The 23187-nt window shown below is 44.7% G+C and overlaps 1 protein-coding gene across 2 annotated transcripts in view; it reads left to right on the top strand.

Annotated features, from left to right (window-relative positions):
* Positions 1 to 23187, top strand: part of RADIL (Rap associating with DIL domain) — a 427719-nt gene that overhangs the window by 324932 nt on the left and 79600 nt on the right. For both annotated transcript variants that reach the window (XM_069209977.1, XM_069209976.1), the window contains one exon: positions 14457 to 14685. In XM_069209977.1, the coding sequence (XP_069066078.1) occupies positions 14457 to 14685 (229 nt within the window). The remainder of the gene's footprint in view (positions 1 to 14456; positions 14686 to 23187) is intronic.

The following is a 23187-nucleotide window of genomic DNA, read 5'->3' as shown; positions in this document are numbered from 1 at the left end:
TAGCCCTGGGATACCAGTGGTAAGTGACAGTATTTCCCATGAGTCCTTGCTCGTAACCACTGTCTGTACCAGGGCCTTTAAAAAATGCATGGCAAGAGGACAGAGTGGCGCAGCAGGAATGTGAACAGTGAAGTTTTTACACAATTATTTTTACTTGTCTGTACCCGACACCTCGATTTTTCTTTCCCAAAACCTCCACCTTCCCTAAAGAAATTATACCGAAATCATTGCTACATTCAAAAAAGTAGTATAAAGATTAGGCTTCTGATAAGGAAGATTTACAGCTGAAGGAACTTCATAGTAATAAAAAACAGATCTGTGTCGCAAACAAAAGCACGTTATTGGACGAAGATTAGAATCCACTAAATTAGACTAAGGAAAAGTTCCAAACTGTAAACTCACTAATCTGGAATACCTAAATGTAAGCATTCAGAATGAGCAAGGCACCTGCAATAATTTGGTGACATTCTTTTATCAAAATAATACTTAAGACCAGTGAGGCATTAACCAGTTCTGATGAAGGAGTAGTCCCAACATTTGGGGAGGCTACCACTGATTTCTGCTGAGTTTTAACATTTTGAGTCTCTCACTCCGTTGGCAACCCTGGACTTGTTTCTCTCAGTGAAATCAGAATCCCTGGAGGATCCCTGCCTTGTTAAGTTGTTACACATATGTGCAAGTTCTTTGTTACCAATTCTGACAAATGTGTGCAATACCTCTCTAAGATCGACTTCAGTTTTATAGAAGCAATCTGTCATCAGCACATCCTGAAAAAAACCAACAGCCGAATCTGCCATTCTTGCAAATTTCCAACCTGTATCCTTACTGACAGAACCAATTAAGATGTTGGAGAAACTTTTGAATGGCATTCCTTCCATATTCTTTCAATCCGATAATATATTGGAGGTCACTTAGTTTCGTTTCAGAGCTAGGCATAGCACTGGGTCAGCCTTGATGTCAGCGATGGACAAGATAAGGTAGATATTGGATAAAGAGGGTGACATAGCCCTCACACTGTTAGATCTTATGATTGCCTTTGTTTCCATCTCTCACATGATCCTACTTGATAGGTTCTCAAAAATAGGTGTCTGGGGGCTGTCCCTACTTTGGACTAGTGCTTATCTCCAAGGCAACGTGTATTGTCAAATTGGGTGTTGCCTGATCACTTCATCAGGGCTGCGGAAAGCATATACCAAAAATATAATCTGTTTTATATCGATGCAGTGCTCCATCATTTTGTGATCCTTCCACTGAAACAAATGTGAATCCAATATTTTTTTATGAAAGTGTTTTTAAAAGGTACTTTGAATTGTATGCATATTTCCCGGTATTAAAACACCAGCTGTCGCAAATGTTGTCTAGTGCAAAATCATATGGTAGGCAACATCATGCATAAAAAAGTGTGAGAACTTGTAACCCATGTGATTCAAATGAGCATTAGTAATGAATTCCTGTTAAAAGCTGAAATTTAAAAACAGGATGAAGTTTATTGGTGAACCATTGAAGTATGTGCATCTATGTAGAAATGCAGGGACTGGGGTAACCTCTAATTCTTAGTAATTTTTTTCATTTGTGTTAAGATCAAGCAATATTTTTGTATCAAAGTCTCACCTGCCAGAATAACATATTGGAACATAAGGTAACTTTGACCTTCCAGGAAGCCTTTTCAAATCAAAACTATATATGCTGGTGCTAATTCACAGTACCTTTTAACAAAAAGTTCAAGAAAATATGTTTGGGTTCTCCTGCATTTTGGTGGAAGAGTTGCATAATGACGGAACACTGCATTAATATTAGTCTGAACTATATTATCTGTAAATGCTTTCCCAAGCCATGAAAAAGTCAAAGGATAACACCTAATTCTCTTGTAGAGGATTTCCATTTATAGTCAAAGCACTGAATAGTCCCGCCACCGTGCGGGGACGGTGGAGCACTTTTTCATGTTACATCTTCGTATATGCAGTTGTTCGCCTTTCTTCAGGCAGGCCTGCAGAGTCACTTAAGAAAGAAACATTCTATGCAGCCTATAGGAAGAGGCTACAATGGCCCAATTGTTCATCTTGAAATGTAAAAAGGGGTCAGGAGATTACATATGTATATAATTTCATGATGTGCTTTGTAAAACAGCATAAAAGTTTTTCACAAACCCCTTTTTTAAAGGAGTAGAGAGATGAAGCAAGGCAGGTCAGTGTAGCCCAATAGGCTGCCTTTGTATAAGTTAAAATAGAGGCTGTGCCTTTAAGAACCTAGAGACCACCAGTATCCCATCATGCTGAGCAGGTACAGTTGCTTCAGTTCTTTTTTCCGGCTCCTGCTGACAGGACCTTGGAGCACTGAACTTGACCAAAATTTGGCTTTTTCCCTCAAAATTCTCTACTGAATTTGGGTGACAACTATTTTACTCGAAGTCCTTGGTCTTTACCAAGCTTTTTCTGACAGACCTTAGAGGTTTTTACACTGAAAATGCCTTCTCTTTGATAAATGTCCATCCTGTGGGAGGAAAAAGGCGAAGACAGATCCTCACGAGGTGTGCATTCTATGTCTCCCTGACACCCATATTCCTGCTTCACGTCAACATTGCAGGACCTTTTCAAGAGGCATCTTGAAGGACAGAGAGAAAATTCGCCTCCATGGAACAGAAGAATGGAGAAGGCTACAGGTGCAAAGCAGGGACTTCTAGCAGGGCTCTTTTATCTGTTTCTGGTGCGTGTTCCAAACCAGAAAACGGCAGAGAAACTACATAGGTCCATGTAGAGGGGTAGGACATCGATATCAAGGAGAGGTACAGCCCTCTACCGACAAGCCGGTCGAGACATAGAGAATGGTCGACTTTGAGGAGCTTCACAACCTCCTCAAGACTACAGGAAGCAAGAAAGAAGAGGCTGCACATATATACTTCACCAGAATTGGAGTATTTGAGAACATACCCCCTTCATGTGCTGCTCCTGTCTCTTCTTTGCTTGTGCCGTCTTCTGCTCCTCCGCCATCTCAATCGCTGCCTCTGCCACCGCCTCCTCCTCCTTCAACCCCAGTAGTGCCACAGGGGTCCACAACTCGTTCCAGATCACAGACTTCAACCCACCACACCGTACATCACCGGTGGATGGAATCACCACCATTCAGGAGGTCTTGGTGAGAGGAGCTGCAAAACTTAACATACCAATGTTGACTCCAACATCGTTGACTTCAGAATGTTTGAGACCCTACAACATAAGTCTGCGTTGAGGCCGTTAGTACCAGGCCTATTAGAAAAGGCTCAAGACTTATTCTTAACACCAGCCTCTGTCAAGCCAGCATCATACAGGCTTCAAAAAAAATACCTCCCTCTGGAACAGGATCCTGCTTTTATACGAACAGACCCATCACCAGACTCAGACATGGTAGTGGCAGCCAAAAAACATCATGCCACTACTCCCTCTTCCATGGTCCCTCCTGATAAAGAAAGTCAGAGGATTGACTCAGTGGGTCGAATAGTGCTGCATCCCTTCTAGGCAGATATGACAGTGCTTTATGGGACATTTTAGAGACCATCGCCCACAAAACAAGCAAGAAGATTTCCAAGAAATTCTCATTGAGGATTACTTGTCTCCAACCAAATTATCAGTGCCGCAGCTGAAATAACAAAGTGTGCATGGGTTATCTCAGGTTCACCAGTCCTCCGCCATCCATCTCTCTGAAGCCGTCCAGCTTTCAACTCCAGCTGTTACAGTTGGAAGTTAACATTCTGTACAGCAACAAGCGGTGGAACATGTTCCTCACCACCGAGAGACAGGAATTTATTCCAGGTACTTCCTAGTGAAAAAAAAAGACAGGAACGAATTCAGACCCATTCTCAACCTCAAATCAGCCAACAGGTGGATTCGGCGAGAAAAGTTCCAGATGCTGACTTCCTATCAAATTTACACCTAATTACACCAAAGGGATTGGCTCTGTTCCATCGACCTTCAAGATGCATACTTTAATATTCTGATGCCAGAAAGTATTGCAAGTTCTTGAGGTTTGTAGTGGGACAAGACCACTACCAGCACTACCAGTACAGAGTCCTTCCATTTGGTCTGAAGTCAGCACCCAGGACATTCTCAAAGTGCATGGCAGTGGTGGCTGCCCATCTGAGGAAGCACAAAATGTTTGTCGACCCCTACCTGGGCAACTGGCTGATCAAGACATCAACGTCTCAAGAAGTTCAGCTTCACTACAACTGGACTTTCAGTCTCCTCCAAAGACTAGGCATCCGGGTCAACCTCAGCAAGTCAACTTCTGCCCCAGTTCAAACCTTACACCACCTGGGAGCTACTATTGATACAACACAGGAAAGAGTGTTTCCTTCAGAGGAAAGACGTTTATCGATCCTTCGGAAATTTCACTCTCTCATGACACCTTGCCTTCTGACAGTGAGAACAATATCCGCTCTCCTCGGCTCGAATGCATCTTGCATCTTCATTGCACCAAATGCTGGTGTCCACATGCGACCTCTGCAGGAATGTCTTGAGGACCAGTGGGACCAACTGACAGGCAACTGGGAAGACCAACTGAAAGGTTTTACCTCCCATTAGTCTTCCTTCATCTCCCTGGGGGCTTAACCTTATGCAGGATCCATTTGAGCCTATTCACAAAGCCTCCTTGCAACATCTCTCTTGAAAGACAGCTTTCCTTGTAGCAATAACATCAGATCACAGGGTTAACGAGCTCCAAGCGCTTTGTTCTCACAGACCATACACAGTCTTCCATTTTAGCAAAGTGGTTATGAAAACTCACCCGAAATTTCTTCCTAAGGTTATTTCGGACTTTCACATTAACCAGGCCATATATTTTCCACTTTTCTTTCAGAGCCCCTCTACTCTAGTGGAAAGATCTCTCCATTCCCTTGATGTAAGGAGATTTCTGAAATTCTACCTAGACAGAACACATGACATCCGCAGGTCGAACCAACTGTTTGTTAACTATGGTCCAGTCTGTACGGGCTTGGCCACTTCTAAACAGTCAGTCTCCCGATGGACTAGTTTCCTGCATCCTATTGTGCTGTCTAAAAGTGAACAAGACACTATCAGCAAAACCAAAAGCACACTCCACTCGGGGTAAAGCGGCTACACCTGCTTTATTGAGAAATATCCCTATCCCAGATATTTGTAAAGCAGCAACCTGGAGCTCTGTACATACATTTACCAAGAATTACTGCCTGGATTCTTATGCCAGAGCAGAGGCTCAAGTAGGGCGAGCATTCCTTAGGAATCTGTTTGCTTGAAATTACACACTCTGTCCTCTCCACCGCCTCAAGTGAGGATGGGCTTGCTACTCTATTCAGTGCTTATGACTATAAATGGAAATCCCTTACGAGAGAGGGAATAGTTTCTTACCTGTAACTCCAGTTCTCTCGTAGGGGAATTTCCATTATGTCATAAGCAACCCTCCCTTCTCCCCGGTGGATTGGACTGACGTACCAGTATACTTGTATTTCATCTCCTCAAAAAGAACTGAAGCAACTGTCACCTGCTCAGCAGGATGGGATACTGGTGGTGTCTAGGTTCTTAAAGGCGCAGCCTCTATTTTAACTCATATAATGGCAGCCTATGGGGCTACGCTGCACTGCCTTACTTCATCTCTCTACTCTACCACAAAAAGGGTTTGTGAAAGACATTTATGCTGTTTTACAAAAAACATCATGAAATTATATACATGAATAATCTCTGAGCCACAACAATTGGGCCATTTTAGCCTCTTCCTATACGCTACATAATATGTTTCTTTCTTAAGTGGCTCTGCAGGCCTTCCCGAAGAAAGGCGAGCAACTGCATTTAAGAAGATGTACTGTGAAAATGTGCTTCGGGGTCCCCGCACGTGGGTGGGACTATTCTGTGCTTAGGAGTATAATGGAAATTCCGCTGCGAGAGAACTGGAGTTATAGGTAAGAAACTATTATTTGTCAAAATACGGTTTCTTCAGGTGCAACTGTACCGACCAGAAACATAGAAGAACTAAATCAAGGACTATTGAGAGGCATATTATTTATAGAATGGTGTGCTAGCAACATGTTCGAACAACATTACAAAAACTTTATTTTCAACCTGGTGAGCATGGGAGTGTCTGCTCTTTCTGCCTGCTGAGCACCATAGAAATTGTTACCTGAGTGGATATTTACTCATATTATATGGTTACATGCACACATTGGAGGTGTGAGCGGACTCTCCCCATACGAGCTCACTTTCATACTCCTAGCGTTATACTGTGGGAGGCTAGAATGTATGCCCTCAAAAATCTAGAAGAAACATGTAACCACTGTACAGATCTGCATTCTGTTGCTAGTGTTAGACTAGAATTAGGGAAAATGTATTAACATTTTGTACCGGATTTGCATCACAAAAGTGATGCCAGTGCATAGCGTTGTGTTGGGATTTATTCTCCAATGCAAATCATGACCTGAGTTTGAAAGTTGCCTAAGTATAATGAATATAGTGCATGAGCTACTTTGCTTCAAGGGAGTAATCCTTGGGTGATAGACGGGCAATCACATTCAGCCACCCACTAGTTTTGATGCAAATCCCTGTGTATCGACCTTTGTAAATATGTTTGTACTGAAAAATTATGGCCCTCATTAACTGGGATTTGGCATAGGGCAGCGTAGTAAGTAACCTTGCTGCCCTGCCCTGGGGCATCTTCCTGCACAAAAACAATCCTGAGAGACCTTATCCTCTTTCTGTGTGTGCGCCACAATGCAGCACACATGGAAAGAGGAAAAACCGAGGAGAAATAAAGTTATTTCTCATCGATATGCCTCACCTTGGGAGGCATAAGGTTTTCCATTTTTCATGGTTTTGTAAATCTGGAGAAGCGTCAAAATCCATGGGTGTTGCAAGGGAACACCCACTGCAACCCCATGGAACGCCTCCTGAGTGCAGAGTAAGGCAACACAACGATTTGTGCTGCCTTGTCTGACTCCATATCTATGAGCCAATTCAAAGCCACGTAAAGAGGCTTTGCGTGGCCTCATAGGTATGATTTATAGTATGGGCCATGGGAGCGTCACAAAAAGTGACGCTCGGGGGGCGCAAGGGGCTAATCAATATGCCCCTATGTCTCTTCGACGTAGGTGCAAAAATGCAAAAAATGCAACGAGTTTATTAAGTCTCCAGGCTTTTCCAACTCTGGATGTGTGCCACACTTGTACAGCAAACATACAGAGTAAGAAAAGTGTTAAACTTAAGTCAGTGCATAGTATTTTGTACTGGAAGCGTACCCTTACAATGCAATTACAATACTGATGCTTGACCGAAAGCCTTCACCCTTGTATAATGGTCGAAGGTTGTGTGCAGTTGCTATGTCAGCCTAAAGTGTGCCAGTGCCAGGGGCGCGAATAACTTTTTGGTTTCAGCACCAGTGTTTAATTCGAGCTCTAGATTGCAGGTGGGGCCCACCATCACTCATTTTTGGGGACCAGCGCTTATTTTTACTCAACTAACTTTGATCCAGAGCTAGACACATAAAAATGCAAGAGGGAGAAAGAAGGAGGAAGGTGAAGACTGACAAAGGGAGAAACAGGGAAGAAGCTCAAAAGTGAGTAAGCGAGAGTCTGGTGTAAGATGGCATGAGGTCGAATCACGACTACTTATGCAACCTAGGTATTCGGTATCCCACCTTAGATAGCGGGCTTCTGGGACAACTTTGGACACAAATTAATTTACATATTAACCACTGTGCAGCATGGCGTTGAACCAAAAGTTAGTAAATGTCCCCTTCATTCCCAGTGTTAGGCTACAGGGCCGGCTTTAATGCTGGTGGTGCCCAATGCAGCAGTCTTTTTTGGCGCCCCCACCTCATGACCACACCCTTCAATTCCCTCTCTACCACTAGGCAAAAGTGCCCCTCCTCTCCCCATAGCCTCTCTCTCACATGCATTTGTTTTAAAGCGCTTGTAAAGAATGGCTTTACCAAGCCACTCAGCTATCCACATAAAACCTAGTTCGTTCTTTGCAGCAGGCATATTAACCCTCTTTGCTACTTTATGGCGAGTCAAAACTCCCACTGGACAAAACGCCAATCTCTCTCCCTAGGAAGAACATTAATCACAAGAGTTATCATGCCATTCTAATTGCTTCGTGAAGGATGGAGGCACACGCAACTTTTCAGCAGGTGCTTTAAAATCGCAAGTTTCGTAAGTTATTGCTAAACACAGCGCACCAACTGAGGTTAACACCCCAAACCAGGTTAGCACCCGGTGCAGCCGCACCGGTCGCACCGCCTTAAAGCCGGCCAGCGCTGGCTACATTACACCGCATAGTTATGCTGATGGCAGTGTAGTCTGTGGAAAAACTCTCGCCAGACCCCCCCAGGCCCCGAGACGAGTCAATTCCATGCGGTGCCCAGGGTTTCACTGAGGGGACCGCCACGGGGAGGCTGGAAGTTCTGCGGTGGTTTTGGGGATTGTCAGGAATTTACTGCACAGTAAACTGCTGTCATCATAAATAATGAAACTATTCATGGCAAATGGCTGCGCACTTCCGGCTGAGGGGCGTCTAGGACACGTTGGCGCAGGTTAAACGTTTTTCCTCTCTAAACAGGCCGGATCGAGCGGTTCAACAGAGCTGGCAGTGTGCTTAAAGGAGAGTGGGCCTGTGTCTGCTGCAGGGTGTGGACATCTTTGGCCATTAAACGGGCGCACTCGTTTTCCACATACTTCTGTTCAAATCACAGACATCTACTGTGAAGTGTTCTTTCGCTAGAAAGAGCCTTTCAGTTTCCACGTCAGACCTGGCCCCTTGGCCCTTTATATTTGTTCCTTCTCTTTCTATAGGTGCTTCCTCATATCTCAGGCTCGTGCTATCAGGTGAGAGATTTCTCATTGGCTGGAATATCCCGCTCCACTAGTTTTGCACCTCGCCTTTTTTTCTGCAGTGTTTTTATATCCCGATCTTGGCCCAAGAGTATTAGAGCACTTTACATTAGCACCAGATGACATTACGCAAAGCCAGGTTCATTTTTTTATAGGTACAGAGAGATTAAATATTATGACAACGATCAGAGACGTTGAGACGTAGTCGGACTTCAACCTGGGCCCCGATTTACTAAGCTTTTGCGTTGTCCTTGCATTGCAGAAGATGACACAAGGCAGACGTAAGAAAGATTAATAAAACCAAGCAAGGGGAGATTTGCATCGCCTTGCGCGACTTTGTTAAATAATATAATGCACGCAGTACCTTGCACTGAATTGCATTACATTTCGTAGGGTATGGGGTTTTATAGGTGGAGAATGGCCTTGCATCCACCCATGGAATTTGTCATTTTTATAGGTGATGCATACTGCATCGCCCATATCAAGAGAAAATTGACGTTTAAGATTGTATTTGTGCAGGAAGGTATCCTCTTCTGCACAAAAACAATCCTGTACACAATGCAGGTATACTTGCACACAATTGCAAGGGTCCCTGTGTTGGGCGGCATTAAGTGCAGCAGTGCAGGGAAAAGAGCTGAAGAGCGTCATATATTAGTATGATATCTGAGCTGTTCTGCTCTCTCGTTTCATACAACACAGCACAGCAACTGTGTTGCTGCCTTTGCTGCATGAACTTTTAGTAAATATGCCTGCTGGTTCCCTAGTCCCAAAGTAGGCTGCTCTGGCCAGTAGGCTATGGGACATATTTATAAGCCCCTTGCGCCACTTAGCATCATTTTTTTTACGCTAAAGTGGCCCAATGAGGCCAAAATCCTCGTGCCATATTTACAAAGTGGTGCAATGCATGCATTTCACCACTTTGTAACCTTTTGCGCTATATCATGCTTGCGCCAGGCATAATGTATGCAAAGGGGGTGTTCTCCCATTAGGAGGGCCGAAAAAATGGCGCAAGGAAATCTAACAGAATTTCTTGGGTCATTATTTACAGCACTTTTAACACCTGCTCAGAGCGTTATTTATAATGGGCCCCTATGTACGCTGCAGGAGCAGCGCCAATATTTTGGCACTACTATTGCAGAGTACATCATTAGGGTCAATAAAAATTATGCCATCACCCCCTACCCTACCCTGCACCACGGTGCGCCATATCTTTGATACGGCGCACACATGCTGGCGGTAGTGGGGCGCTAGGAAAGTGGTGCTGCACTACGTGCTGCGCCACTTTACTTAAATATGCCCCTATATCTCCTCCATACTGCGATGCAACAGGGCCAATTCTTTACACTATTCTGTATGTACCAATCTGCCACAGTATAAGACTAGTTGCAGGGATTTGCACAAATCCCGCCTCATCATTCTTCACGAGGCATAGTTCCTTATCATCCTTAAGAATAGCAAGATGGAATGCGAGCGAGGGAGTTTAAACTGCATCATTCATAGAAAGAGGAAATGGCCAGTTAGGATTGTTTTAGTGCATTAAGGTATGCCTTTCAGCACAAATACAATCCGCTTGTAATGCAGACATTCTTGCACCACGGTGCAACGGTACATGCATTGTCTCTAGGCAGCCTCATGTGCGCCGATGCAGGTGGAACGCTGAAGAGCCTCATATCTCCTGTTGCTCACTGCGCTGTGTTGTATGAACGTTTAATAAATATCCCCCTAGGTGAGCAAAACCATTGTGAATTAGACCTCATGTTTCCAACCCCCTGCTTTCCTTCTACATGCCAGTGTTTTCAGCTATCTCAGACTTTTTGCATAAGTAGAAGCAAACGAAAACTGCAGTTTATAAAGCACATGAGGTTAGACAAAGGCCAGCATTGGAAACAGCTCATCTCCAAAAAGACACGTTTTGCATAGACTGCTGGAGTCTGTGAAGTTGTCACACAACTTAAACCTTTAGCCAGGCCTTACATTTATACCCAGTAACACTTCTGGGGCTGGTAGGCTCATACGTCTAGTAGGAAAGACAAAATAAAAACTCCTAAACTGTAGTTACTAAAATAGCTGAACTTGATGGCACTTTATAACCTGGCTTATTGGAAACCAGGATTATCAGCAACAGGCCGGGAACTCCGCACACGGGGAGACATGTGTCATGTGTCTTACTTGGCTTTTGCCTTGCCACTTCTTTTCTAGGGAAGTGACCTCTTCTGTCTTTCAGTCTAGGCCGGTCTATTTCTGGACCCTATTCCTGGACTACTGTTATGTAGTTGGAGAACATTGCTGTGTTCTACTATATTTGCGTTTGTGGTTTGTGGTAAACTTAGCTGAAAAAATACAACTTTAGGCTGGACAATATAAGCAGGCAGTAAAAAGTATAATGTAATGCAGTGTATTCACCAACTGTGCTGTGGTTATGAAAACTTTGTGACCGCATAGCCTTATTTTAAATCGGAAATTCTAAGCAGCAGCAGATGCTCCATCAGGCGTAACGCAAATACACCATTGATGTGGTCGAACTAAGTCCTGTGTGGAGCTGAGGAGCAGAAGGAAATGGTTACGAATGAAGAGTTGCAATTTATGGTATTGTACAACACGGAAAATACAGGATTAAAAGGCCTGTACTGTTCTTTGATGAAACCATGTGTACCGTGGTTGAGAGGACTTCTGGTTACAAGACACCACACAGAGACAATTGGACGAGGCAGATTGAGTTTTGGAGAATTCTATGTGTGCGAAACAGGCACCATTTCATGTGCCATATTGTGCTTGTTGGAATTGTGCAGACACAGGATAGCAGATACTAACTCTTGTATGAATGAGAGTGATGTAGGAAGTTATCATGAGCTTCTCCAAACTTAAGTAGGTGTTGTTCTAGGACAAGACGATACGAGACCACCTATAGCGCCATCATCATAATGACGTTGCCTCTACCTGTAGTAAAATTTGCTTAATGTCAGTTTGATTGCTGGAAAAATGCTTGCACTTAGCTTTGAGGGTACAGACTGTGCAAGGTCCATGTGAAACCTTAGGTTAAGGCTTTCCAATTCCAAATCCAGTTAATCTAAAAATGATGGAAATTGGTTTTCAGTGTAAACTAATTAAATGGTTTGCTGAACTCCAACATAGTTCTTGCTAAAAGAAGCTATTTTGAGAGCTTTATGTTCATTCATTGTGAAAGGAGCTAATCGTCGCTGTCACCTAGTTGGGGCGGTTAAGGCACAGATGGATCCTATATGCCATATGTGACTTAGAAGCCACTGGTGTACCTTGTATTGTTTGAAAGTGCGAAGTCGCTACGATCTGGACTCCACTGATCTGACCACCATGTTTCTGACACCCAGAAACGTGATGATCTGCATACTTAAAGCAATTTGGGAACAATGCTTAGATTGAAGCTCACAAACATTTATTTGGTGTTTATGATAGTGACAATTTTGCTTAATTTTGGTTTCCAGTTTTCAAAGAAATTAGATGTGTTTTGGCATTTGTCAACAAAGTTTATGATGCTTCAGCAATTATTTTGTATTTTTGGCTTTGCCAATCACAATGTTTCAACAGCTCATGTTATATTTCTCAAGAGGTAGTGGGCCACGTTCAACATACATCTGTAATGGAACACGAGAGGAATGTAAACTGAAAAGCCACTTTGAAATAGATAACTAGCTACAATCCAATTGCGCGGTGATTTGCGTAGACACAGGCCACTATTTCAATGGCCTGATTTCATAACGGTTTTTCTGTCAAAACAGAGCTTGTTTTTTAACAGCACCACTAACGAAGACATGATGTATCATATTGCCATGCTGCAATCACTAATCTCCTTTTCTGAAGCATAATGCTTGCATACCTCTCTTACTCAAAAACTGTACTGCTAACAATTTCTCACATCACACCTGTGTCTCATCTTGTATCTCCAAAAGATTTGGCTTGACGGACCCCTGCAAATTAATTCATTCACCCAGGTTTAAATAATGAACTACACCCCTCTTGGCGCAATTCATTTTTCAGATATGTTTAATGTTTTTCACAGTTCTAGAGTTACTCCATAATTGTGGACATAAATTATGATTTAATGCAGTGGTTCTTAACCTTCTGACTTCTGTGGACCCCCACTTAATGTGGAACCCACGGGTCCCTACTGAATCATTACTGGAATCCGGGGGCCCTGACTGAGTCATTATTGGAAGCCGGGAACACCACACTAAGCATGTTCGATGATTTCAACTTCAAAGCTATTCACAAAAAATAAAGAAACAAACAACCATTAAACAAATACACAAATGATTACAAATGTTATTTAATTACAAACAAATATATAAGGAAGCAAAATATTTTAATATTTTAATGAGAAGGTTGGAGCTTTTTCTTTCTATTGGATGCACTTACACTGCTCCCACAAATCAGTCTAAGGATACTAACTTAATTTTTGGACTCCAAATTTAAATGTCTTCACATATACAGAACGTTTGAAAATTGTCAGTTTTACATTTGCTTCTTTATTTATACACATTTCATTAATCTGTAACTATTATTTGATTTTCTAAGCAGTTGCGACTCTCTTAATAGGCTTCACGGGCCGCCAGCGGTTCACAGACCACAGGTTAAGAACCACTGATATAATGGGGGTACACCTGCAATTCCTTACACAGTCTCCACTGTCTCTTGGTATGTTAGTCATGTGATTCATTGAAATACCTTTGAGAAACTTGAAAGAAATATTAAAGTTTGCGTAAGAATTCAACGTGACACAAATACATGAGGTATTCATATAACTTGTGCGAGTCTAAACCTGGACTGGCCGAATGTGTTAGGTGAAAAAACACAGGGACGCTGGGCGCGGCGGCGTACTACTTTAAGGGTTGTGATGCCAGAGAGCTACATAGCCCACATAGCCTTAAAAGCAGCACAAAAACAACAATCCACCATCGTCCCATAGGCGCATGCATGCTTTTCCTCTTCTGAGTGAAAATGTTCCTTGGTACTGTGCCAGCCCAAGAAGTACTGGAATATTGGATGAGTGTGATTTAAAACTGCCTGTAAAATCGAGTGTTTTTTGTCAATATATTTGAAAAAATGTAGTTTAAACCAAATTGTTTGTCCCCATTTAAAAAAAATATTTGTAACTGAGATACTCCATTCTCCAAACTACCCTGTGACGGGTTTGTCTCATTTGCAATACTCTTTCGCTGATTCCAATATGGAAACATTTTTGAGGCACATCTTTTACATCTTGCGCCAGCTTTGGGCAGGTATCGAACATGATTTCCATAAGTGTGGTTTGGTAGCTCTCCATCTTTAAAGGTGATGCTGAGTGAAAAATAAATCTGCAACTGTGGAAAGCTCTTACGCTTATTGCACTAAGAGCTTTCGGGAAAAAGAATAGGGGAAAATATGTATGAATGCTTCTTCTAACGGTTAAAAATGGGTCGTATGTCAGGAATTGTAAAGTGCTGGGTAGGTACATCAATACTACGTCTTCCTGGTGGTGAAAATATTTTGAGTGTCTCCTTCGGCTGGCTCTATATACATATATATTTATAGATAGATAGATAGATAGATAGATATAGATATATATGATATTTTTTATATGATATGGGTCAGTAATGAACTCTGTGTTGTCTTTCAGGCCTTGTATGTGTCGTTGCCGGCTTTCCTCGAGGGCAGCCCATTGCCGAGCGAGGCCTGGAGGTTATCTGCTCAGGTGCCTGATGAAGTTCGGCGAGTCGTGCTGATTTATCAAGCCACGCTGGACCTTCTCCACCAGTATGAAGTCCACCCTGAGATCACCTCACAGATGTTTGCTTATCTCTTCTTCTTTTCCAACACCTTACTCTTCAACCAGCTGATGGAAAAGGGTGAGTCGTTCTGTGCCGATCAGGACTCAACAAGCCTTCATCAGCTTAGCTCTATAAACAAGATTTATCAATTATCCAAACGTCCTTCTGATGATTTTGCATAACTTCTCCATTAAAGAAAACTTCACAATCCATGCAGTGAGCTATTTGAACTTGTGCTGAACACAATCTGTATGCAAATAAGATATTTAGGGGGTCATTCTGACCCCGGCCGGCGGCGGAAGCCGCCGGCCTGGCTGGAACCGCCAGAATACCACTGCGCGGTCAAAAGACCGCCGCGGGTATTCTGGGTTTCCCGCTGGGCTGGCGGGCGACCGCCAGAAGGCCGCCCGCCAGCCCAGCGGGAAACACCCTTCCATGAGGATGCCGGCTCCGAATGGAGCCGGCGGAGTGGAAGGGGTGCGACGGGTGCAGTTGCACCCGTCGCGATTTTCAGTGTCTGCATGGACACTGAAAATCTTGGTGGGGCCCTGTTACGGTGGCCCCTGCAGTGCCCATGCCGTAGGCATGGGAACTGCAGGGGCCCCCAGGGGCCCCACAACACCCCATACCGCCATCCTGTGCCTGGCGGCCAAAACCACCAGGAACAGGATGGCGGTATGGGGGTCGGAATCCCCATGGCGGCGCAGCAAGCTGCGCCGCCATGGAGGATTCCCCAGGGCAGCGGAAAACCGGCGGTACACCGCCGGTTTTCCGTTTCTGACCGCGGCTGTACCGCCGCGGTCAGAATGCCCAAGGGAGCACCGCCAGCCTGTTGGCAGTGCTCCCGTGGTCGTTGGCCCTGGCGGATTTTACCGCCAGGGTCAGAATGACCCCCTTAATGTAGTTCTTCTTTTAAAATAATTAAGAACTCTCTTGCATAGGCATACTTTTAGGACTCAAGCATTTGGTGATCCTTGACCTATTGGTGAGTAAGGCTTCAGGCACAGGGTATGCACAAGTGTCTCATACAACATATATAAGAGGTGGAAGAAGTAGATGAATCCAAGACTCCTAGATTACACAAAAACCTACTGCAAGCTGGTTGAATATGTCCATTATGGAAGCTCTGCATAGCTGTTCCATGCAATTGTTGGGACACAAAAGTCTCTCACATGGTCATGGGCATGAACCCATGCCCTGAGTGCCCCAATTGTAATGATGTCTGGATCCCTGGTGCTGAATGTTGTTGTCCTGGGCAAACACAGATCATGCGTGTGCTCCATGACATAGGCCTGTGTCCCGGATTGCAGTTTGCTTTGACAGTTAGGGATGCCAAAGTGGTGGTGAAAGGCTGCTGCCTTTGCCAGGAGTTAAGCAGCACAAGCACAGTGGTGGAAGAATTCTGCATAGTGATCACTAGAAGTGTGTCATTGGAGTGAGGCCTACAGGCCCACTCATTTAAGGTTCCACTGCTGCGTGCATAACTCCCGGTTGGCCTGTATCAAATGGATATGTGGTGCTGCACAGTGCATGTTTGTGTTTTAAACACTTGTTGGTTTTATGTGTGCCTGATAATGATGCACTACCTGAAAGATGCAGTGTTGTACTATGCATGTCTGTTACATGCATGTGGTGCATGTATGTGTGCTTGTAAATGGCACAATACATGGAAGATGTAGTGTTGTGCAGTGGTTACAGGTTCTATGCATGTGCTGGGTGTAGGAGTGCCTCTGAACGGTACAATACATGGAATATTCTGGGTTCAATTTTGGGATACCCGGGGCTAACTAAAGGAGCATGAAGAGGTAGAAGAATTCCCCCAGACAAATGTGTTGCTTGCTGTACTCCTGTGAGCTGGGTGGGACACACTTATAGAACTTATAGAACATAGAGCCAGTCTCTATAGTAAATTTGAAATGCTGCTCTTTGATTCAGAGAGAGGTCACTGGAAAGGACCCTCAACACATCTCAGGAAGGAGATGGTGATAATAAAGGAAGCTTAAAGGGTACGCCTGATGCCCTGAGGTAAAGTTTTGATACACGTTTTACTGTGGCTGACATCCAGGTGTGAACCTCCAGTCACTCTCAGGGCCTGTGTTGTGGGACTATAACATTTGGAGACACCCCTGCTGTGAGAGACTGCTTTCTGGAGGAAGGGCAAGGCAGAGGAGAGGGCACTTTAAAAGGAAGCAGACCTCCAACATAAATTTGTGTGTAGCCATAATGAAAATTAAATTACTTCTATACTGATTGAACCGTAGCCGGTATGCAGAGTAAGGACGTTGGCCCTCATATATCATATGGGGGCACCCTTGAGAAAGGCAAGTAGTATGGAATCATCATCAAGAGGAAAATGCTGTCCTGGTAACCTGTGCGGACCAAATCCCAGACTGAGGCTGTCCACCAGGAGCATCATATTAACCAATGGGAAGGATCCAAGGAAACTTACTGGCATTGGAGGAGCATTGAGGACACTAGGGCTTCCCCTGCAGGACTGAGTGTGAAGAACTCAAGGACACTCGACTGCTGCCCCTGCAGGGCCACGTGTGTGGTATTTACACGAGACAGCCGCTGCAGCTTCAGCATCTGCAAAGGGGTGTGATTGGAGACTCCAGTCGTAAGGTCCTGCTGGAGCAGGTAAGACCAGAGGGCCCAGAGTGAACTTGCCTGCCATATAGCACTTCAGCCCTGCAGAATATTTGACTTTAAGATTAAATCTGTTTATATTGGTTTGCAACAAGTATGAGCCAACAATATAATTCACCATCACCTATATCCATAGGTTGGTGAGCTAGAACAAGAAGAGCACGTAAGCATATAGAAGAGGGTAGGGAGGAGGCAGTGGAAAGGGGGAGATAGAAACGTACGTTTTAACAGGGGAGGTACACTCGACTATTCTGAATATAAACAAGATACAGTGTAATCAGGGTATTGTGTATGAGGTCCTTAGGTGGCTGTCACTCCTCCAGGCCCATCCTGCTCCATTCAAGGTAAATGGAGTGCTCGTAGATAGTTTGGGCAGGTGAATTATCTAAATTCCTGAGTAAGGAAGCGTTGACATGGCTCCCATGTTCTGTCAAATTGGGGCAGTTTATTTTCCACCTCTGCCATTACTTTCTCCATGCCCAATAGACCCCAGAGTTTATGTTGCCAGTCTAGTTTGGTTGGTATAGTTTCAGTTCCCCATTTAGCCAGTGTGACTTGTGTCGCTGAGTGCAGGACAAGGGAGATGGCTCAGCCCCACAGCGAGCGTAGTGGGTGCATTAGGGCATTGGAAGACCTAGCAGTACGTACCTGGGGTATGTCAGTATCAATCATCTCCCTAACGTCTGTATTACAGCTGACCAATATTGTTGCAGTTTGGGACACTGCCAAAGGATATGAGTCAGTGTTCCCAGGTGTCCGCATTGCATCCAGCAACCACTCTCTTTGTCTGATTTCCATTTAGCTAATCGTGCAGGGGTGTAGTCCCAGTATATACGAGTTTCAATAACATTTCTTTAGCTTTGGGCACAGTAGGTGGATGTATGTGCTTGGTGTACAATATCTGCTCACTCTTCTGATGTGAACGGACGCTCACACTCCGGTTCCCATCGCCGTTTTGCTGAGGATTTGACATTAGGTGTTGAAGCATTGAGAAAGGCATAAATATCAGAGAGGAGACCCTTGTCCTTAGAGTGGGTGAGGAGCCACCTCCCGAAGAGTGTAAGTGCCGGCTAGCATGTGGTGTAATGTATGATTGTGTGACCTAATGACTAAATGCAAGGTATTGTTAGTGAGTGCTAGATGGGATGGCGTACTCTGACTGGATGTGCACAAAGTCTAAAAGGCCTGCCTGGTCGAATAGGTCTTCCACTCTCTTACTGTTGGCGTTCTGCCACAGTGAAAATGAAGTACCCTGTAGGGTCGACGGAAAATCATGATTTCCGATAATCGATGTTTGTGGTGAGAAAAGGGTGGAAAGGTTCTTCATCAATTGTACATTATCCAATGTACCCGCCGTGGCTTGAACAAGCAGGGAGACATAGACTCCCACGGGCCGGTGCTGTTTAATTAGCCTGGGTATCTATATTGATCCTGGTTATTGCTTGATCTATAAGGCACCAGTGCTTCTCAGTTTGGGTTCTAGACCACTCCACCACGTATCATAGTTGCGCTGCCTGGTATTAATGTGTTAGATGGGGGATTCCCTGGCCACTTTTCACTATAGACCAATAGGCCTGCTTCCGTGCTATACGTGGCCTCTTAGCCTCCCATATGAAGTCCTCAATTAAGTGTTGCAATTTCTCAAGTACTTGGGGGAGAGGTTTGAGCGGCAGTATCTGCATCACGTAAAGTATTTTAGGCAACAGGGTCATTTTTACCACTTCCAATCTTCACAGCCAAGACAAGGAGCCTCCCGCCCAGGATTGCAAGTCTGTTCTAGCTGTGGAATGGAGTGTGGAATAGTTACAGTCTGCTGTACCCCTAACGTAGAATTAATTTACAAACCTAAGTAGGGGACTCCTTAAGTAGCCTCCCATATGAGTTCCTCAATTAAATGTTGCAATTTCTCAATACTTGCGGGGAAGTTGGAGCAGCAGTGTCTGCATCACATAAAGTATTTTAGGCAACAGGGTCATTTTTACCACGGCCAATCTTCCCAGCTAAGACAAGGAGCATCCCGCCCGGAATGCAAGTCTATTTTTAACTGTGGAGTGGAGCGCAGCATCGTTGCGGGCTGCTGTACTCCCTAACGTAGAATGAATTTGCAAGCCTAAGTAGGGAACTCCTTGAGTAGCCCATGGGAAGGGGTGCTTGAGGCAGAGGTAGTCTGTCTGTGGTATATTAAGGATAGCACCTGTGACTTTTGGTAATTGACCTTAAAGCCTGAGTCTTTTCCAAACATCTCTAGTTCTAACAGCAGTGGAGGAAGGGATGCGAAGGGGTGTGTAACTGCTATCATTACATCATTGGCATACATAGCCAATTTATGTTACCCGCTGCCCATGGTGATGCCCACTATTTGGGGATTACTACGTATGCGTTCTGCTAGTGGCTCCATATGCAGAGCAAAGAGAAGAGGGGAACAGCCCTGTCTGGTGCCGCATTTTATGTTAAAAGGTTGAGACAGTGCCCCATTCACCCTAACCTGGGCCCCAGGGTTAGTATAGCTGCATCATACCCAGTGCCAAAACCAGGAACCAAGACCAATTTTGGCTGGTACGAATTGGAGAAAGGGCCAGTGTACGTGGTCAAACGTCTTCCCTGCGTCCACCGAAAGTAGTAATGCCGGTGTTTAGGCACGAGGGGTTTTGTCTATATGGTGACATAGGTGCTAGATGTTGTCACTGCAGCCTCTTTCCAAAATGAAGCCGGCCTGGTCAGAGTTGATCAATCCCTGTATGTACGGGGCAAGACAGGCTGCTAATATACTAGTGAAAATTTCGGCGTCCACATTCAGTAAAGATATGGGACAACAGGAAGCTCAATGCACTGGGTCTTTCCTCCGCTTTGGAATCACTGTAATAATAGTATCTTTCATTATGTCAGTGAAGGTTCCGGTGAAGCTAAAGGGATTATAGAGGCAAGTCAATAAAAAAGCTAGTAATGAATCAAATGTCTTATAACATTCAGATGTTTAGATGTCTTGGCCCGGGGCTTTGCCGGACTGTAAACGACCAATAGCCTCAAGCACTTCGTCAGGATGAATATCCCTGTCTAGGTGAGAGGCCTCATAAGGGGGAAAAGGTTCCTGGAGTACTGAAGCCAGGTATGCCCCGGCGTCCGCCGGTGTCAGTAGTTTAGCTGTATACAGTTTGGAATAAAAATGTTCAAACTCCAGTGCAGTTGGTGAGTCCTGATAGACTCTTTTTCCCTGTGGCCCTTCAAGTTTTGGCTGTCCTATGTTTGTGTGCATGGGCTTGGAATTTGTGTGCTAAAATACGCTCGCCTTGTTGCCTCCTGCATAGAACTTGTGTTTAGTATGCAGCAGTGTGTATTCTGCTTTATCTATATCTTGGGCCTTAAGCTCTTTGAGGGCTGCCATGAGCTGGCGCCACACCCGTTGTGAGCCTGATTGTTTATGGGCCTCTACAGGTTCCTTCACTCGACCCTCCAGTTGGAGCCTCTTGTCTTTTCTTTCTCTGTTGTACCTAGCTGCAGTTACTATAAAGGTGCCTCGTACAACAGTTTTTAGTGTTTCTCAGAGTAAGGCAATGGGAGCGGTCGGTGTATCATTAGTTGCAAGAAAGTTATTTATTATGTTTCTGATTTCAGCCGTGGTTGAGTCATATGTTAGCAATTTGGAGTTAAGATGCCAAATGCCCGTCCGAGGTGAATTGTGAGGAGTGCGTATTGTTAAGTGTGGGGGAGTGATCAGATAGGGCAGCGGCTCCTATCTCCATGTCTGTGGTTGCAGTGGTAAGGCGAGGAGAGGTGAGGAAGAGATCTTTTCTGGTATTTGATTGATGTTCTGCTGAGTAAAATGTGTAGTCCCTGACCGGGGTGGCATAGTTGCCAGACATCAACAAGGCCTATTTCCTTTAGCCACTGAAGGCCAGCTGCAGTAAATGTCCCTGTTTGTCCCATTCTCAGAACTGATCTGTCCATCAGAGTGTCTGGCATTAGATTAAAATCCCCTCCATCAATGTCAGGGGAAGCCAGGGCCTGACCCAGAACATCTATCTTAATGGTTTTTGGGTGCATAAATGGTGGCAAATGAAAAAGTGTGAGTATGTGTGGAAATGTGGAGTGACAGTAGCCTGCCTGCTGTCTCTGCCTGTGTTCAAAGGACTCAGCCTGGAAAGTGTGTAGCTAACAGAATTGCCACCCCTGCACGTTTCTGTTGGCCTGATGAAAAGTATTGGCGGCCAAACCAGTAAGAGCGCAGACAATGCCAGTCCTTCATAAGGCAGTGGGTCTCCTGGACAAGACAGATATCACATTTGGATTCCCTGAGCATGGAGAGGAGCTCTATGCTCTTCACCGGGGCATTAAGGCCTCAAGGTTAAGGCTTAGTGTTTTAACCAAAGGATTGGGTTAAATGTCAAGCTAGGCCTACTTAAAGAGCAGCTCAGATGTAGATCAGCAAGCTGGTCCTGCCACCTGTCAGTCTAGTCTGATCACATTAATGATAATCCATGCAACTGGGATGGAATTGTCGAGCTAGGGCAATGAGAAAATAAGAACAAACATCACAACTGAGGCAGTCCCTCTCCCAGTGACCAATTGATCCACTTTGATGGGGTCCATGGCGTGAAGATATCTCCACGGCCAGGTGTCTTGAAAGGCTAGAGCTCCGCCGCCTGCGGTTCAGAAGAACTCAGGATGGCAATGGTCCAGCCATGGCCGCTAAAATGTTGATTGTGGATCTTCCTCTACAGAGCAAGTACTTGGTTTTCAGAGGAGCATTGCTATGGCCAGAGTCAGTCATTTTCAGGCTCAGATGCACTCTCTTGCCATTGAAGTTGGCTCAACAGTGTCATTCGTTCCTTGTGACTTTCAGCATCAGTAGGTTTGGCCTTTAACTTTTTCACTGAGTGTGGCTGCCTTTGCGAATGGATGGGAGATGTAGGCAATCCGCGCGGTTTAGGCAGGTGAGGACTTTCTTCTAAGGATGTCTTGAAGCCCAGAATAGAGTGCGCCTCCTCGGGTGTATCTGACTCCTTTCTCCCACAAGAATGCCGTGGCCAGTCGCAGTGTTCTACATCTCTGCAACGTAAGTGAGGATAAGTCCTGGAATAGTCACATCTTTTCACCTTCAAAGGTGAAAGTAGGCTGATCATGTACCACCGCAATGATGATCTCCTTCTGCTTGTAGGCATGGAGGCATGTCAAAATATCCTGTGTAGTGATGGGGGCCTTGGCAGGCCTGCCTGCTCTGTGTGTACGTTCCAGTGAATATCCTTATCCTTCAGTTTTGGTGCTACCTGGCGGAACAGCCTTACCACACAGTCCTGTAGTTTCTCAGAGTCTGCCTGCAATAGGACTCCTTTGATGTGAATGTTAGAGTGTCTTGATCTAGTTTCAAGATTCTCCAAACAATACTGTAAGTCTTTTCTATCTCTTAATTCTTGCAACTCCCATTGATATTCGTTAAGTTCCTCTTCACAAGAGTTACTTGACAGCTCCACGGAGTCCAGCATCTGCCCCATGTCCCCAAATTCCTTTTTAAGATCTTTGACATCTGCTGCAATGTTCTTAAGAGCAGCAATATCATCTTTCGGGATCCCAGACGGTCTTTCCAGTAATGTGCAGGTTACCGATTCCTCAGCATCCAAGGTTTTGCAATCTTGGCAGCTCCCTGCGAGGGCATACCAGGTGGGGTATCCGGGCACTGTTCAGGCTTTTTACAGGGTGGCTTGCTTAGCATTTCTTTTAAGGTTGTCTTTTTTTTAGAGTGGTGCTATCTCATAGTGTTGGTGAGGGCTGCCCAGTTCTGCAGGTTCCAGGTCTCTGGTAAGCAAGTTGTTACTCGCTTATGAGACTTTTATACAGAGAAATGCACCATACGACTAGATGGCTCGGCAAGCAAGCAGATGTAGCAACTGGCCTGGCAGTGTCTCAGGGGCCCCTGGTATTACAGAGATCTTCTAAGCT

The sequence above is a fragment of the Pleurodeles waltl genome, chromosome 10 (assembly GCF_031143425.1).
Source record: "Pleurodeles waltl isolate 20211129_DDA chromosome 10, aPleWal1.hap1.20221129, whole genome shotgun sequence".
Lineage (NCBI taxonomy): Eukaryota > Metazoa > Chordata > Amphibia > Caudata > Salamandridae > Pleurodeles > Pleurodeles waltl.
The sequence above is the reverse complement of the archived record's forward strand: the minus strand, read 5'-3'. Positions and strand labels throughout refer to the sequence as shown.